This window comes from Coregonus lavaretus (genome assembly GCF_964263955.1).
Source record: "Coregonus lavaretus genome assembly, chromosome: 14".
Lineage (NCBI taxonomy): Eukaryota > Metazoa > Chordata > Actinopteri > Salmoniformes > Salmonidae > Coregonus > Coregonus lavaretus.
The window spans coordinates 36,674,786-36,693,657 of NC_140001.1; the positions used below are offsets into that span (position 1 = coordinate 36,674,786).

The 18,872-nt window shown below is 40.0% G+C and overlaps 1 protein-coding gene across 1 annotated transcript in view; it reads right to left on the bottom strand.

The window, feature by feature from the left end:
- unc5db (unc-5 netrin receptor Db) overlaps positions 1-18,606 on the bottom strand; it is a gene marked incomplete at both ends in the record, with an annotated part of 221,555 nt that extends 202,949 nt beyond the window's left edge. Inside the window, one exon of the mRNA XM_084177511.1 lies at positions 18,525-18,606. Coding sequence (XP_084033637.1) covers positions 18,525-18,606 — 82 coding nt within the window. The remainder of the gene's footprint in view (positions 1-18,524) is intronic.
- Between the last annotated feature and the right edge of the window lie 266 nt (positions 18,607-18,872).

Genomic DNA, 18,872 nt, shown 5'->3' on the forward strand with positions numbered 1-18,872 from the left:
AGTTGGAAGTTGGACAAAGAGATGGAGATTAAAGCTCACTGTTATTCTACAACAATATACAAGAAAACGATTCAGAACATTTAATATGCACACGTCACAGAGCACAGGGACTGCTGTCAAGGGTAGGCTATGTGTTGGGTTTCCATGAACACATAGGTGCACTGGTCCAACTGTAAAACCACTGACCCACCACTTTTGATTGTTTGTATCCTAATTGTATAGTTATAGTTGATCTACAATGTTCAGGAGATGAATGCATAAGAGTAAAAAAACAAAACTTGAAATTAAACATCTAAAATGAAAGAGTAAACGCCAGTATAATTCCATTCCATTTCATTTTCGTGTGGATTCCTTTTCCCCTGTGGCAGATAAACAGTCAAAGCCGAGCTGAGAATTAATCTAGAAGGCCATTGAAGTGCTGCATAATTCTACACTGGTCTGTGCTTTCCTCCATTTTCTGCAATTACCTTTCTGTTTCACATTCAGCCCCGAGGACTGCTCATTCCTCAAGGTGCTGATACACTACTTGTCTTTCTTCTTTTTTTTTTACAGTCAGTGTGGATACTCATGCAGTTATACCTAAATGTAGACTTGTATTGTACAACACATGATTCCAACTACTGTACAATTGCTGTAATATCCTCCAATATATGTAATATCCTGTACAATTGCTACAATATCCTCCATTGCCAATGGATCAACAGAAATGTCTGAAAATGTATAGTCTGCTGCAGTATACAAGTTGTTACAGTAATAATACTATATTGTCAGGGTAAATCAGCTTAGAAAATATAGAAATGTTGTTCCCCTTCAGTTCTCCATCAGATTAATGTTTATTTGTAATATTTATCAAATGTCTGGATCCAGTTTGGATTTATGCAGTGAAGTGTGCAGCAGTGCACAGTTCCCCCATAACCTGTTAGCTAAAATCAGAGCTGCTGTGTAAATATATCACAGAGTGCCTATTCATCATCAGTTGGATTTGGAATGCACAACAGTCAATGATCTTCCATTAATTATGCTTTATTCTAAATTAACATTTGCATAAGAGCTTATTGATAGCTAGCTATATTTACACAACACATATTATGACCTGTTAATCATTAGTGATGTTTATGTGTTCATTACACAATGAGTTCATACAGTATAGAGAGGCTACGGCACCAGTCTCTATGTCCTCAGATCAGAAACACGGCAGGGTGTATTCTTGTCATGGCAAGAGGGGTGACGTTAAAAGCTTTTTACTGTTAGGAGGTGATTTCTGCCCCCTCCATGAGGGATAGTTTTTCTTCAGGGAGGAAGTGGATGGGTTTCACATGCCCTGGGATATATAAGAGGGCAGAAAGGACTCCTATAAAATAGAAGATGGCTCTTATCTCAGTGTGTGTCCTTCCACTAAGAACATGACATTAAATCACTGTGAGCTTGGATGCCTACTGCCTCGGGCTGACACTAGGCTACTTCATTGCACGCAAAGGACAAGTATAGCTCAGTCTGATACAATTTAGAAATGTGAATATTTCCATTCAATGCTTATTACAGATTCAAACAACAGATATGATCTTGGCGCGTGTGGGTATGGAATAAAACCAACAAAGCTGCAGCGTGACCTGAAAGGGTGAGATGAATACATCATGATCTGAAATGTGAGGTTTGTGTGACCCACAATGGAGCCAACCCTCAAGAGATATTTAAGAACAAAAACAGTATTTTAAGGGGAAAAACTCAAGAGGATGCCTTTAGGGAAATAACAAACCAAAAGTCACTCAGCTTGGAGTACAATGCCGTTTTCGTAAATGCTGACTGAGTCAGAGGAAAATCTATAAACGACACCACAGATCAAAGTCTACTGTTATCCACCTCCTACACATGCTCATTAAAAGGCCTACCAAAACAAAGCCTGTAACTACATTGAATGAAAACTTGATCGCAAAATAAAACAAAAGAAACAACAGAAAAGTCCTCTTATAGGTATAGCTTAGACAAACGCAACTGTTAACTCTCCTAGACATTCAACCATGAGACTTTGAGAGCCCTCTAACCAAGAGCCATGGCATCATCAGGATGTAGTGGGAGATGTACCTCTTCAGGTGTTGTATCATAATGTTTTTGACATCCAGCTGAGGAGCGGTGAGGACTTAACTGCAGCTGTCTCAAGTCTTCACCACATGTACCGTCTGCCTCATTATCCTGTCCAAAACCCTGACTTTAAATATGCTGAAACAGTCTCTGCTCCTTGTAAACTGATGCCTGATGCTTCCACCCCTGTGACAGTTTTTAAATGTGTTTTCGTATTACTCAGTTTCACTGTAGCCAGCACCCTTGAGGCATATTCTGATCATTCATCAGTTCAAACTCACAGTGAGTGATTTTATATGAAAAGGGACGGTAAGGTAGGGAGGAACAGACTGCCACAAGGAGATAGAACATAAAACAGATAAGCAGTCAAGAAATTGCAAGTCTGGAAAAGTTTACAATCAAGATGACGGTGTCTATAAAACATAGTAATAGTAAAACAAATTCAACAGCTGACATAAAACTGAGGCAAAATCCCAGGTGAAAACAAAAGGATAGGGGCTAACTGGGATTTGGTTCTACGTGAATAATGGATCAAAACTGTCGGTTCATATTCCATTTAAATTTGACAGCACGCTCAAACTGATCAGCTGTGCATCAATCTTCATACTTCCACATCAATCAAAATCTGGTGGTACATATTGTAGAACTCTAATAATGTCAGAGGAATAGTAGAATGCTCTCCAAGTCTAATTTGCATAAAAACACTTCTTCACTTTTCAAAATGGATACTGCTGCATTGATCAAATAACCCAATATCCAGGCTGAATCCCTGTTTTCCTTGGCAGTTCTCTTCTCTGAACTAGTTTAATCTCAGTAGCCTCTATATGTTACCAAGTTGGATTGAAAAGCCCACTCCTAAACTTGAAATGCCTCCAACTATGCCACCAAATTGCTAGCTTTTCTGTGTGCATAGCTGGACAGTCAAGTGTGTTTCTAAGACAGTGGACCAGAGATCACTCCCAGTATTGGGCGTGTCTCAACCCACCTGGGCACAGTCGTCAGTTCAACATCTAGTTTTGGATTTACATTTGGTTGAGCTCTGACTATCTGTCAAAGTTGGTTGAACAAAATACGAAAGTCCCTTACGTTGATTACTATTTTCATATCCAATCAGTTTTCCACGTTGATTCATAGTCATCACATTGACATTTTTGGCTGAAATGACGTGGAAACAACATTGATTCATCCAGTTTTTGCCCAGTGGGATATAATAGAACCAATAGTCCAATAAGGTGTCTGAATAGCTACCATGGACCCATTATAGAAACTGCTTGGTCCACCAGAATAGTGTGCTTTGGCTGTGTTTCTGCACTCTATTTATCACAACTTGTCCTACAGCACTGACTGTTCTGCTCTGTTCTCTCTCACTGAATTTGCTTGATGGATCAACAAAGGACATGTTTGAACAGCTGACCCCCGGGCCTCAGATGAGGAGGCTAAAGAAACAGTGAAAATACCATCAGACTGACTTGTGGCAGTAGCAGTGTGTGGGTAAAATCACTGGGGATGCCAAGCCAGAAAAAAAGCCATATTACAACCTGTGTGTTGTGATAATTTCGTTGTTTGCTCTGTACCCTGTTCGTTCATATGCCTTCCGACCGTGATATATGCCTAAGGCCGAGACAATAAGAAGACACAGTGGCAGAATAAATTCAAATACACCTTTGTTTCATCACAAAACTGGAGAGCAACCTCTGTCTGGTGAAGTCCACAAAGCATATTGCATGTAACATGGTTAAGCAAGTTAATGTTTCTGCCATTTCTGGACTTCTAAACAACTATTGATTTGTTTGTAAGTAGAAAAAACATGTTGACTCACCCTAAAACGCCAATGCCATCCTCCTTTCTTTCATGTTGACGAAACAGTCTATGACTCTGCCATACAGTACACGCTTTTATGTTTTGTTGTCCTAGGCTACCTGGCTAAAATTAGCCTAACTTCCTTTCATGGGCAACGTTAGCTAGTTAACATTAGCCTTCTACATCTAGCTACATATTGAACTTCCATCCTCTAAGTCCAGGGGCACAATATATTTTATGGTTGGATCAGAATAGCCAGTACGGAGAATTCAGTACAACCGCAAGTCCAAATCTCTATCTCAATTCATGGCTAATTTAGGAAAGGGACAATTTTAGCTAGCTAGCCACTGGAGGACAACGCTACGAAATGCAACAATTCAAGTTGTTTTAGGAAAGCCTGGCTTCCCTTGGCATCCATGAATACACGCCACTGACTTGTGGTGGTCACTGGGACTGGGCATGCAGTCAGAAATAGCACCCTATAACCCATGTAGTGCATTACTTTTGACCAGGGCCCAAAGGGCTCACTGTTGGACATAAGACACCAGGAAGACACCAGAGGGGTATCCTACGAAGCAGGTTTGATGAGTTAGCGAGGTAACGTTGGTCAACTCCGAGTTCAACTTGGGATAGCCTGTCATACGAAAGTGGCTCACCTTTTTAGCCAGGTAAATTTCTATGGCAACGGATCCTTCAGAATTAACCTGGTCTGGGGCAGGCTAACTCAGGGCTAACTCCACTTACCCTGAATGAAATGACTTAGCCACGAGTTGAGGACCAATTAAATCAGATTCCCTCCCTCTTGCAAAGATTGTCTTTCACCCCCTTCATCTGATAAAATATTATATATATTTTTTTTTAATTGTGTGTTAAAACATAGTCATGTTAAAATATATCACATTACACATTTAGTAATAATAGAATACATTTTAAACTTCACGCACAGTAACACTTTTGTATAACTTAAAAGCTACAATATGTAACTTTTTGGGCGACCCGACCAAATTCACATAGAAATGTGAGTTATAGATCTTTAATTCGCATTGAAAGCAAGTATACCAAGCAGTAGATCTGCTTGGTACACCAGTTTAAAACAGCTGAAAATACAATATTTTGGGTTATGGAAAATATATTTCACAGCGGTTTAGATGGTACAATGATTCTCTACAGAATGAATGCTTGTTTTGTCACATAAACTGAAATCAGGCGAAGTATTTGAATTTTAGCAACCAGGAAATGGCGGAGCGATTTCTGCATAGTGCATCTTTAACACAATTATTTTATCGATAGGAGTGGGAAAAAAGGTGCTTGTGGTTGTACATTGATAAGCACACCAAAGTGTGCTAAGTTATAAAATAAAGACGGCTCTTCTAAAAGCCTATTTCAGACCATACATAGGCTGCTGAATTTGCAAGATAACTTTTCTTTCATTTTGATTTCGGCACAAATATAAATGTGGCACTGACTCGCCATGGATTGATGTTTCAGCATGGTTTCAATGAAGAGTCCGGCGTTCGACTAGCCATGTGGGACATGCATGCGCTGTTACAAGCCTGCTAGTGTTAGCGGCAGGCGGACAAGCAATATCCACCATCGCAGTACGGATGAAGCCTGAGCTGGAATGTGAAGCTAACTGAAACTTGTTAGCTTTAGAAAACCCTGATTAGACTTAGCTTGCTTCGTAGGATACCCTGCGGGAAAATCAGCTCCAAGTGATTTTAATTTAGGAAATCTGTTCCAAAGTATTCCCACGCGTAATAGAGAGACACGTGATCGTATATAAACGCAAGAAAGGTTTGAAATGATTATGTTTTAGTCAAATATTATATCTGTTTGGGCTTGTTACCATCTTCACCAGCAGGTGGTGAAGACGGCCCAGTACATCACTGGGACCGTGCTTCCACCCATCCAGGACATCTACTCCAAACGGTGCCGGAGGAAGGCACGCAGCATCATCAAGGACCCCACACACCGCAGACGGTATCGGAGCATGAAGTCTGATACCAACAGGCTCATAGACAGTTTTTATCTACAAGCCATTAGACTGCTGAACACTTGAACTAGACTGACCACCTGCTCTGATTCTCTGCACCTTAGCACACATGCACTCACTCATGCACACACATACATTTATATATTCATGCTACACACATCCACATTTATATATTCATGCTACACACACACACACACACACACACAGCTGCTGCTACCAGACTCTTGTTATACTGCTCAATTTATACACTTTGACTATTAATTCCTTCCTGTATTATACTTATGCTCAAATGTATTATTCTATTCTACTCTACTGAGCCATTTACTTTATGTTTGTATTCTTCTCTTTTAATTTTTCTTATGTCGAGCATGAACCTGCAAGTAAGCACTATGTTGGACGATATATACCACGCGTATCCCTTACATACGACTAATAAAACTTGAAACTATTTGTAATTATATTCTGGGCCCCCGACCATCCGCTCAAGAAAAAAAAATCTGCCTGCAGCTGAATCTAGTTGATGATCCCTGTAATAGGGTGTCATTTTGGATTAGGGATGGGCATTTCACATTTTTGGACTGTTCGAGTACGTGCATGATTTTTGCACATGTACAAATGGAACACTAGAGTCAAAGTAAATGAACGTTGTCTTCAAGACAAATTTCACAAAGAACATTCCACCAAATAGTTTTACAGTATTTGAAAAAAAATGTGACCTCTGGTTAAAGACCGAGCTTTGACGTAAGTTCGAGTACTCAATTACTCATTCCCCATTTTGGTGGTCTGACTGAGGATGGGGATTGTGTACTAGGTACGTAATAGGTCACCATTGGGGCCAGCTCACTTCTTAGCTCACCGTGACACTGTCCATCCATCCATCCTCACTGAAGGGTGAGGTGTTTCTCTCTGCACTTTAACTACAAATGTCAGTGCCCCCTATATAAAAATGTCAAATTATTAACACCATGCTCATTAAAAATATATTATTGTAACTGTTACTGTGAATAGAATGGCAAACAATAGAGGTGAATTAGCATAGATTAACCTTATAGTATGTTAGGGTCCTTTATTTGAAAGCTAGTGGATTTAAATATTCCCTACCCCCTACAGAGCTGTGGATTTCACAGCTGTATTACTGTCAAAACACACTATTAAATGCCTTTTTAGGTCATCCAACTCAATACTGCCCCCCCCCTACACTGGTCAATAGAATAGAACTAACAGGTTCATAGGACGGCCCACACTTTACTGAGGAACCTCACTATCAAAAGGCCATTTGTTTGAGATAGTCAAATATAGATTTCATCAATGCACCCATACATCAACATGACATGTATTTTGATAATAATATTGAATTCTCTGACAGAATGAAAGATGTGGGCTTTCTTTTGACCTGTAACTACATGGAGGCTTATGGCCGGATTCAATCAGAGATCTGCCTTAGAAGTGTTTGTGCAATAGCGAATTTGATACTGACCCTCCACCCACGGCCTGTTCCGAAAATACATGGGGTAAATGCTACAGCATAAATACTGCATTGTATGTTGGATTGAAGTGAGCCCTTGAGAGAACCTTTGGACAGGTTAATTTTCTATTTCTGATCATTTCTGATAAATGGACCACTTTCAACCTCTCCAATCAGTAGTCCTTTGTTCTGAGGGACAAAGAAACCCAACATTATGTTCTGAGGGACAAAGAAACCCAACATTATGTTCATGCTAATTACACATAGCTGTTGCTGACAAAGGTTTTTCATAACGCTGTAAACTTTCTTACAGAAGTGTGTGTGTGTGTGTCCAGTAGGTGTTATGGTTGCTTGGCGTTTTGCTAAAGAGGATGCTATCGTAAACCAACCTTGTAAAAAGCGCATCTGGTGCACACCATCTGTAAATACTGATATGGAAAAGTTAGCTTAGCCTGTCTAAAACAACTAGGCACCTCCGTATTTGGACAACATGGTCAAATCAGTGTGTTAGACACTCGCACTATCACAAAACAAACAAAATTATTTCTACAAAATGTGTAAGGAAAACATAGCCGTGCCAATTCTGATAAAATTATAACAGGTAAACCATAAACCACCCAACACTAAACAACCCGCATGACACTCATACAGTGCCATCTGCTTCCAGGGTGAATCCAAAGACAATTATTAGCAAACAAAGATTTGCATTAGCAAACTATTAGAAAAGATTCTTATTCAAACAAAGTTTTGTATTAGCAAACTATTCAAACAATTCTTATGAGCAAACTATTCCAAAGTAATGTGGCTAACAGTTAACCTAATTGTACGATTTCTTGTTAAAAACTGACCAGTACTGTTTATTTTTGCAGATCTGGTTGGCATACTCAAGACTCATTTAACTCTAAAAACTACACTGAACAAAAATATAAATGCAACATGCAACAATTTCAAAGATTTTACTGAGTTACAGTTCATATAAGGAAATCAGTCAATTGAAATAAATTAATTAGGCCCTAATCTGTGGATTTCACATGACTGGGAATACAGATATGCATCTGTTGGTCACAGATACCTTAAAAAAAGAGCACACTTCTCCAGTGGCCATCGAAGGTGAGCATTTGCCCACTGAAGTCGGTTACCACGCTGAACTGCAGTCAAGTCAAGACCGTGGTGAGGACGATGAGCATGCAGATGAGCTTCCCTGAGACGGTTTCTGACAGTTTGTGCAGAAATTCTTCGGTTGTGCAAACCCACAGTTTAATCAGCTGTCCGGGTGGCTGGTCTCAGACGACCCCGCAGGTAAAAAAGCTGGATGTGGAGGTCCTGGGCTGGCGTGATCTGCGGTTGTGAGGCCGGTTGGACGTACTGCCAAACGAAGTTGGAGGTGGCTTATGGTAAAGAAATTAACATTTAATTCTCTGGCAACAGCTCTGGTGGACATTCGTGCAGTCAGCATGCCAATTGCACGGTCCTTCAAAACTTTAGACATCTGTGGCATTGTGTTGTGTGACGAAACTGCACATTTTAGAGTGTCCTTTTATTGTCCCCAGCACAAGGTGCAGGGATGTAAACTAATTGTTACACAAAATTAGAGAGAAATAAGCTTTTTGTGTGTATGGAACATTTCTGGGATCTTTTATTTCAGCTCATGAAACATGGGACCAACACTTTACATGTTGTGTTTATATTTCTGTTCAGTATACAGTATATTTACAAAACGATAATCTAAATCAGTTACCTGTGGAGTTACAATTTTAATTATATGCCTCATTTTAAATCCTAATTGCATAATTTCACTCTAAGTCATTGACAAATTAGGCAATGGTATTAACCAAGGAAGATTTGCAAATGAACTAGGGTGCCTGCCCTGTGTTAAGCATGGCTGCTTGGAAGTAATTGCTCTTTAGTACAAAGTCGGATTATTTCACGCTTGGAAAGAGAAAATATGCATGTGACGAAGGGAACACATGTATGCAACTTTATTGTGATTCTGTGGAGTTTTTTTCCTTACTGACAAGTGACAACTTACCAGTGACTATTTCTCACTACACAGAGAAGCTAACTGGGGGCTAGACAACTAGGGTGTGGACAGATTCAGTAGAGACATGAACAAAGACCATGATCTCTTCCACAGAGACGTTACAGTGTTGGTTCTGTCTCTGAACTTCATGACATAAAGGAGTCATACAAGCACAAGGTTACAAGCTGCAAGCACTTCAGACCTTGCGTTAATTAGTCCCTAGAGTGGCCACATTTCTCAAGCTCCCAGAAAATAATATTCCCCCGACCAGTCCAGAAAATAATACTCCCCCGCCCAGTCCAGAAAATAATATTCCCCCGCCCAGTCCAGAAAATAATATTCCCCCGCCCAGTCCAGAAAATAATATTCCCCCGCCCAGTCATCAAGTGTCCGTTCTCCCCTATGATGCTCCGCTCTCCTCTCCATATTTTCACTGTCTGTTAACACTTAACTGTTAACATACTTTCAAACCGTCTCTTGAATTTAAGCACTCTTCTGTTGTTCAGAATTACAGCATCGAGGAAAGGTTTTGTATGCACTTATTCAAGCAGCTCTCCAGTACATAGTAGGTGGGTGCAGTAGGCAATTAGTGTATAATTTTGAGAGCTTGGGACTATAAGGTTCTCTGTCAAACTTGAGTTATTGACTTGTTCTGTTCAATGTTCTCTACCAATATAGTACTCTAAATACCCCAAATTCATGTAGTTAAGTTAAAAATAATACAAGATCAAATTTGCTGACACCATTAATACCAATGAGGGTTCGGAACTTTAAAGCCAATTATCATATTTCTGCAGATACAACCTTATAGTTCCAAGCTCTCGATGTGTATATACTGAAGATAAGCCCATCATGACAATGTCATTGGCTATTCAAATTCAAAATAATGCTGTTTTTTTCTTCCTTTCAGGCAATGCCTATATTGATTTTTCCTAAATGTCCAAGTTGTCGGAGAGAGTGAGAGAAAGCGCTCACTCACAGTAACACCATCTGGGGTGTAATTTGAAGCTAGTTATCCACTTTAAACACTTTCTCTCCAAGCCAAACAGATCTATTAGAGCCGGATAATGATGCACATTGTCACAAAGAGAAAAGCACAGGGAAGAGAGTAGTGCGCCCACGTATATGGGCTGTACTGTATGCTCATACAAAGAAAGAAATCAACAACTGAAATGGATGCATGTATTGTATTTAATAATCCTGAAAGACGAGTCATAAAATACCTGCAAAGTGCCTAAAACGACAGCAATCTCAGGCAGTAGCTACTAGCTGTTCTAACAGCGCAAGGGGGCTGTGCTTTTAATACCGCCACCATCACTGTATATCACTTCTGAATGTACAGCCATTTGGTTTCATTTAAATGTAAATCTGGGCACTGAACTGCACACTTTGACACCCCAGGCAGACAGACTCTGATGACTCATTCTAGAACAGAACAGCAATTGGAAATATCAAAGCCCCCTACTCTCGCTATGAGTGAAAACAACCGATTTGACCTTAGTCTCATTTCATCAATGCCCTGCTACCCTGCAGAATAGAAATGTAAAGATTCTGCACCAAAATAAATGTATATGGAAATTTCAGACCAATGTGTATTTTTATTCTTTTTTATTGTGTGTCAGTTGTTGTTCCAACTATGTCTATCATATTAAGGACAGCTAACAGAGAGAAGCACCATCAGCAGCCTGGTTCACGGGTGAACTGATGTATGAAGCTATTTGATGAGTCTCCATGTCAAACGTCTCCAGGAGGGATAGAAAAAGAAGGGGGTGGGGTGATGGTTTTAAGGTGTGCATCCCAAATTGCACCCTATTCCTTTATAGTGCACTACTACACAGGGCTCTGGTCAAAAGTAGTCCACTATAAAGGGAATAGGGTGCCATTTGGGACAGAGACAAGGTTTGGTCATGAATGTACTGTAGTCTGCCTGACTGAGCATCCAGTGGGTGATCTGGCTGTAGAGCTGACAGCTATTTGTGCGTTTGAGAGAACAGCACCTCTGGATGAGGACTCAGATAAAAGATAAAAGAAATGCATTCACATGTCGCTGTAGGGCCAGTTGATTCTGCACTGACTACTGACTCGGGGAGCCAAGGGATGGACTGAATAATGCAAAGATTGTGATGAATTAGACAGTTTCCTTATCCAGTCTTCATTGCACTAACTGTATAATAACAGCTAAATAGTACTCACTTCTAAGGGATAAACAAATAAATCATGTTTCAGGTGCATTAAAAATATATTATAAATGCATGACGTGAATTAAGAATTTATACAAAGGGTATGTATATTCCATCAATGAATGGGAAACACAACTGTGCTTTGTAGCACACTAAGTCAATAAAAATGTATGCAGAACTTATTGATTAGCTAATTTGCCCATCCTTCATTTATCCATGGGTAGAGACTAAGAGCTCAATTTTAAAGCTGCAATATGTAACTTTTTCCACATAGAAATGTGTGTTATAGATCAGTCATTCTCATTGAAAGCAAGTCTAATAAGCGGTAGATATGTTCTATGTGCGCTACTTCTATGCTTCCCGTTCTTAAGTTTCATCAACTGAAATTAGGCGAACTATTAGAATTCTAGCAACCAGGAAATGGCAGAGCGATTTCTGCATAGTGCATCTTTAACAAACCTAAGGCAATTGCAAATTTAAGTGCTGGCGGTAGCGCTATAGGTCATGGGGTGTGTCAGAAAATGTTTTGCTATTTTCACAGCTGTTATTATGAGCGCAATAGCTGGCAGTAGTGCGCAAGAGCTGAGTTTTGATTAATAAAACAAGTTGTAGGTGTGACAAGGGCTTGGCCACTCACTGGCCAATCAAGGTGTTCCATGGCTTAATAATGCATGCCTTTGTCTCAAGTTCTGTAGGTTACATTTTTTACAATTTTAGTCATTTTAGCAGACGCTCTTATCCAGAGCGACTTACAGTTAGTGAGTGCATACATTTTCATACTGTTATTGACGGTCTTTGCGTTGTCATCAACTCCAATTCCGTTGTCCATTCCTAGTCCATTGTGGATTGATACTACAGTTTATTAAATAGCATAGGCTAAAGTAAAGAGTGAAAGCAACAGTAAAAAAAATATGTTTGGAGTGTTGACAGTCAACATGGTTGTAATTAGCTTCAACGAGTATAGGCCTTTACACATTGCACTTCTCCTCAAATAAAAAATACGGCGTTATATGGCGTTATAGGACTGAACATTTAGAATTAGGGCTGGGCGGTATACTGTATTTAACTTTATAAACTAGGTGGTTCGAGCCCTGAATGCTGATTGGCTGACAGCCATGGTACGTCAGACCGTATACCACGGGTATGACAAAACATGTATTTGTACTGCTCTAATTACATTGGTAATCAGTTTATAATAGCAATAAGGCACCTCAGGGGTTTGTGGTATATGGCCAATATACCACGGCTAAGGGCTGTATCCAGGCACTCCGCGTTGCGTCGTGCGTAAGAACAGCCCTTAGCTGTGGTATATTGGCCATATACCACACCCCCTTGTGCCTTATTGCTTAAATATACCGGTATTGAAACACGGACCAGTTTGAGTTTTTACTATACCAGTGGTGTAAAGTACTTAAGTAAATATACTTTAAAGTACTACTTAAGTAGTTTTTTGGGTATCTGTACTTTACTATTTATATTTTTGACTACTTTTACTCCATTACATTCCTAAAGAAAATAATTTGCTTTTTACTCCATACATTTTATCTGACACCAAAAAGTACTCGATACATTTCGAATGCTTGCAGGACAGGTCCAATTCATGCACTTATCAAGAGACTATCCCTGGTCATGACTACTGCCTCTGATCTGGCAGACTCAATAAAACACACATACTTAGTTCGTAAATTATTGTCTAAGTGTTGTGCGTCTGGTTTGCTTAATATAAGGAATGTGAAACGATTTATACTTTTACTTTTGATGCTTAAGTATATTTTAGCAATTACATTTTCTTTTGATTCTTAAGTATATTTAAAACCAAATACTTTTAGACTTTTACTCAAGTAGTATTTTACTGGGTGACTTTCACTTGAGTCATTTTCTATTAAATGTCTTTACTTTTACTCAAGTATGACATTTGGGTATTTTTTGCACCACTGTACTTTACCTTCTATAACAGTATTTAAATGTTTGGTTTGTTAAATGTGATACGCAACTCCTGCGCATTTAATGTCTGTGTGTATAGTTTACTACATTTACTACTTGCAAGTCGTCTATCTCCCTCTCCTGCATGCAATGATTTGTATATACACACACATCATTGCCTGCATGCCGCTTCCCACAACAAGCCCTGCCCTGTCACGCAAGGAGAGCCGTTGTTGGTGCTGCTCGACCACGGAGTCACGAGCACTTCACCAAAGACAGTACAGCTGAAACTGCTTCTCCCAATAGAAATCACCGATCACGCTTGTAGGCGATGTCATGGCGACGTCGGCTAGCTAAACTCATACGCAGAAACACGTCATCGGGACTAACGGTCGTCTCTCACCGAACTGCGCATGTGCAGGCCATCAAAGGCACTCCTTCGACATAGTTATTTTTGACCAAAATAATAATAATAATAATAATGTAATGTGTCAGTTTGTCACTTTCACGAGATTGGAGAAATAACATGTTCAACTACTTAAGACATTGGCTCGAATCTAGGTTGTGCCTTTAGATTTCGAGAAAATTAACTACTAAGAAAAAAAAAAATCACTTCTCTCTGACTACTCAAATCCCAAACGCCGGCCTAGTCTGCTTGGTTTGTTTCGCAAGCGTTCCAGGACATCTTGGGATGTTGGCCCTCTGGGTTTAGAAACTCTGACTGACGCATCAAGATGTTGGTGATAACTACGCTGCTTTCAACGCGTTCTATAATTACACTTTGTTTAGTTTGTATTTTCTTAACAAGTTGTGGCTGAAAATATATCGTGTTAGCCGCTAATGCTAATCGCTAGTTAAATGTAATAAGTCAGAGCAAACCTTGCTAGCTAATACAGCCTGATATCAGTGCTGGTGTAGACCTAGATCAGCATGTTGTTTGTGCAACAGTATCTTCTGAATCAAAGAGGAATAGGCGAAGCATGAATATGTTAGCTAGCTACAAGAAGAAGGGGAATGTAACATTGTATAGGGTCCCCTAGGAAACTCTGACCAACACTTCGTATTCCTACCCTGTCACAATAATTCCTCCCTGACTGATTAATTTGTCATGTCAAACAACAATATATTCCAACAATTATTATATTTCCATGATTCCAACAGTACACCAATAAACTAGGCCTAGATGTTTTTGCCCATATCATGCAGCCCTACGTGGCACAGTGTGGAAAATATTTTTACAATCAGATCACATAATTAATGTGTTGCCACCCTAGGGTCATGAACTACTCATAAAGCATATTTAGAACTTGTATTATTAAAGACCACAAAATACCGTCATACTGTCAAAAATGTAAAAAAAATATTGTGATGAGATATTTTGGCCATATCGCCCAGCCCTATTTTGAATAGCCTATGTTTGGAGGAGAGCGTCTTTGGTAACGGACAAGAGGCGCTCTTTGGAAATGGGGGTGGATACCAGCCGAATGGAGTATGCACTGCAGGTAGGCCTATGTGAAGTGTGAGTAATACAAAGCATGTCGGCAAAAGCCTCACGAGTAGACTGTTTAGAAACCTTATTTGGATAGGCTCCTTGGCTAATGCTTGGCCAGGATAAGAATGACACCAGACGCATTGCTGTTGAACCAGCTTTCGTTCTCGTAGGGTAAGGGTAGCATACTATAAGGGCTTCTTTTATGTTTCTAAATACGAGGTTTACGGGTACAAAAGGCAAATTTTTGTTGTTCCATGTGCATATGGGCACTGTGCATCACGGCTGGATAGGATGTGCTTCCGCATACTGAAATTGGCACTTCCGCGCACGTTTTTAAGGACACCACAGATATTGCCACCCCTCCCACCTCAGCGCAAGTGTGCTCATTTAAGACAAGTAAATTACCAATCCTGGCACTAGGGTTTGAAAATAGAACAGTGCCAGCTTTAACAGGTCGAAATCGCAAACGAGCGTGCATTTGACAATTGCGCTGGCTTAACGCAAGCCGAAAATAAAGCCATAAGGTCACATCCTAAATGACACCCTATTCCCTATAGTGCACTACTTTTGACCTGCGCCATAGGGCTCTGGTCAAAAGTAGTGCACTATGTAAGGAAATGGGTGTCATTTGGGACACAGCCTAATAATACACCACTGAGAATTAAATCTTCCTTCGATAACATTTACTTATGGTCGGCATCTCCAGCCAACATCCACTCGTTATGATGTCAAATCTGCATCATTCTCTGACAGTTACCAATCAATCCTCATCAAATCCTCATTATGGAAAGCAACATCAACCAGATATTTAGCTTATCAGAAATGCATCATAATCATATTCATGACCATGATTATCTATTGAACACATCGTTTTCACAATCTTCACCCAAACAACACACTGTGGTTGAGTTTTTCATATCTAAATACCATGCTCCATACTGATCAGGCATGATAACTGATCAATAGAAAAATCATATTTTTCAGTAGCCCGTGTTAACTGAGTCGCAAACACTGAATAAAAATGTTTACAAAAATAAAAAACATCATAAAATGCTGTAATCCACATGCAATTAGCCTGGTATATAGGATAATATGGCTACAGTATATGTCATTCGCATATGAAATCATATTGGCCTGTAGGCTACTTCATCCCTAAAAGAGGGAGAACAGAACACTATCATATCCTTGCATGTGATGAGGCAACATTGGAACTGTCAATCACAGACTGGGTGGATACAATTGAAAAATATTTTTAAAAGTTTCCCCAGGGCCTCCTGCACTGTGCTTGCTTAAAGTAGTGTTGCACAGGAGGAACCTCCGTTCATGACCCCTTGTGTGATTTTCATTCGCTGCAAATAGGGATTTCCACATCTCCATTCATGCTTAAAGGGATACTTCAGGATTTTGGCAATGAAGCTCTTCCCAAGAGTCAGATTAACTTGTGGATACCCTTTTTATGTCTGTGTGCAGTTTGAAGGAAGTTGCTAACTAGCGTTAGTGCATTTGCTAACTAGCTTTACCACAATGGCTGGAAGTCTATGGTAACAGCTAGCATGTTAGCATTGGCGCGCAAAATATCAGCAAAACTACCTCTAACCTCCTTCATACTGCATGCAGAGACATACAAATCGTATCCATGAGTTCATCTGACTGGGGAAGTAGATAAAGGGCTTTGATTGCCAAAATCCCGAAGTATCCCTTTAAGAGCTTAAATCTGTTGCGTGGTAGCGGGCACCTGGGTTAGGTCCCAGTGCTTGAAAGGCTACTGTGTTGGTGCCTTTTAGTTAATAGAATCAACCATGTGAGGAAAGGTGCATGCAACACTTGTTTTGACCTCCTTTGAGAGTAATGTGTCACACGCAAGGAAGGGAAAGGAAGGGAGTTCTCTCTTCAGAGCTATTAGGCTACTGCAATAGGCCTCTACCAAGAGAATACATAGGCATTGTCACAAATGTCACCCTATTCCCTTTATGGGCCCTGGTCAAATGTAGTGCACTATAAAGGGATTAGGGTGCCATCTTAGTGCACTATAAAGAAAATACCATTGGGGGACACAGTCAGTTTTGCCTCTGGTTTGAAACAAAATGCATCTCATCCACATCCAAGTTTTACTGGAAATAGCTTTCCCACCAGGAATGCGAATAAAAGCACAGTTTATGCCTACATTACACAAGGCATAAAGACATTTAATATTTTCAGTAAGCGATAGCTGACAAGCCAATGCAGCACTACAGTCAGTGCACAACACCTGAAGCACATCTTAACAAATCAGCAGTAGCACACCGCACCTAACTGTTGGGGGGCATTATCTGTCATACCCTTGAAGTACTATGGATACAGTAGGGCTAAATCCCAAATGGCACCCTATTCCCTTAGGGCTCTGTTCAAAAGTAGTGCACTAGGGTGCGATTTGGGATGGACCATAAGGGTGTACTCATTAAGCCAATTCTGTAGCAAAACGTTTCTTAAATGGTTGAGGGACCTACCTTCTTTGGACTAATGATTACATACATGCATACATACATACATACATACATACATACATACATACATACATACATACATACATACATACATACATACATACATACATACATACATACATACATACAAGGTAGGGCTATAACCCCGGGCAAATCAGACATGGTCGTTCATTGTTAGAATAATGTCTATTGGAAAGTGTGTTCTGTCAGTAAATGTGTTATTGCCATGGTTAAAGTTGCTTTAAGGTAACATTCTTGCAACAAATTGATAGGCATACTGTGACTCAATAAGTAAGTTAACAGACATAGGGTACCACAAAATTAATTTTTGATTGCTTGATGGTGTATCACTTTCCTTTCTTCAACATCTTTATAATTTGATCTAGCTTTCTATATTTGCCTTTGAACTTCATTTTATTCATAGCCTACTTAGCCATTGTGTGTAAAATAATTTCGCTCGCTAAATGTATAGTAGATGATGATTATGATGGCACCATTATTGCATCTGTTGAATCTCACACCACACATATTGCTGTAAAGCAAAGGCTATTCAACCAGTTCAATATAAGACAGAAGGCGTTAGTAAGGAGGGAAGGAAGTAGCCTGTATTAAGAAGCAGCACATGCCGACATGACCACGCAATGCAACATGGACAGAACCGTAGGCTATGTCCTTCTAGTGAAGTGATGACAACAGAGAAGACATGTTGATGATCAAATGGTGCTCAAATTTTTAGCAAACAGTGTACAACATACTCAAGTAGTCATTCAGAGACACTAGGCAAAACACAGGCAACGTCAAACTGATGGGTAAGTGCGCAACTGAGAAACCTGCATCTGTCAAGTTACTGGACCCAATGTTGGAGACATTGTAGCTCAGTTGGTAGAGCATGGCGGTTGCAACGCCAGGGTTGTGGGTTCGTTTCCCACGGGGGGCCAGTATGAAAATGTATTCACTCACTAACTGTAAGTCGCTCTGGATAAGAGACTAAAATGTAAAAATGTAAGTAAATACACACAATCACACAGTGATGGACAAATACCCAAATTATGTGGATATATCTGAAATATGTCTTGTTTGGAATCTTACCTTTAGATTTCGTGCAAGTTGTGCAATAAACAAGAAACACGAAGCCCAATGAGAGGTAGCGTCCCTTTGTCAGCGCAACCATACTGTAGTTGCTGCTTCACTTTCCAGTGGATAAACTGAACCGGGAGAAATTCTCCCGTTTTCACCCTCTTCTTGCAAGCCTTCACAAGGTGCTGCCAGTAACAGGTTCCTGCATAATTATCATGGACCACGGAACAGTCACTCTCACCGGCTGGAACGAACCTTGCGCTGACACACCGGAGAACTGCATCTTCTATTCACTTTTTACGGTGTAAACAGAAGAACGCGGGGTACTGCTCGGACTTTTCTAACACCTCGCATGCCACA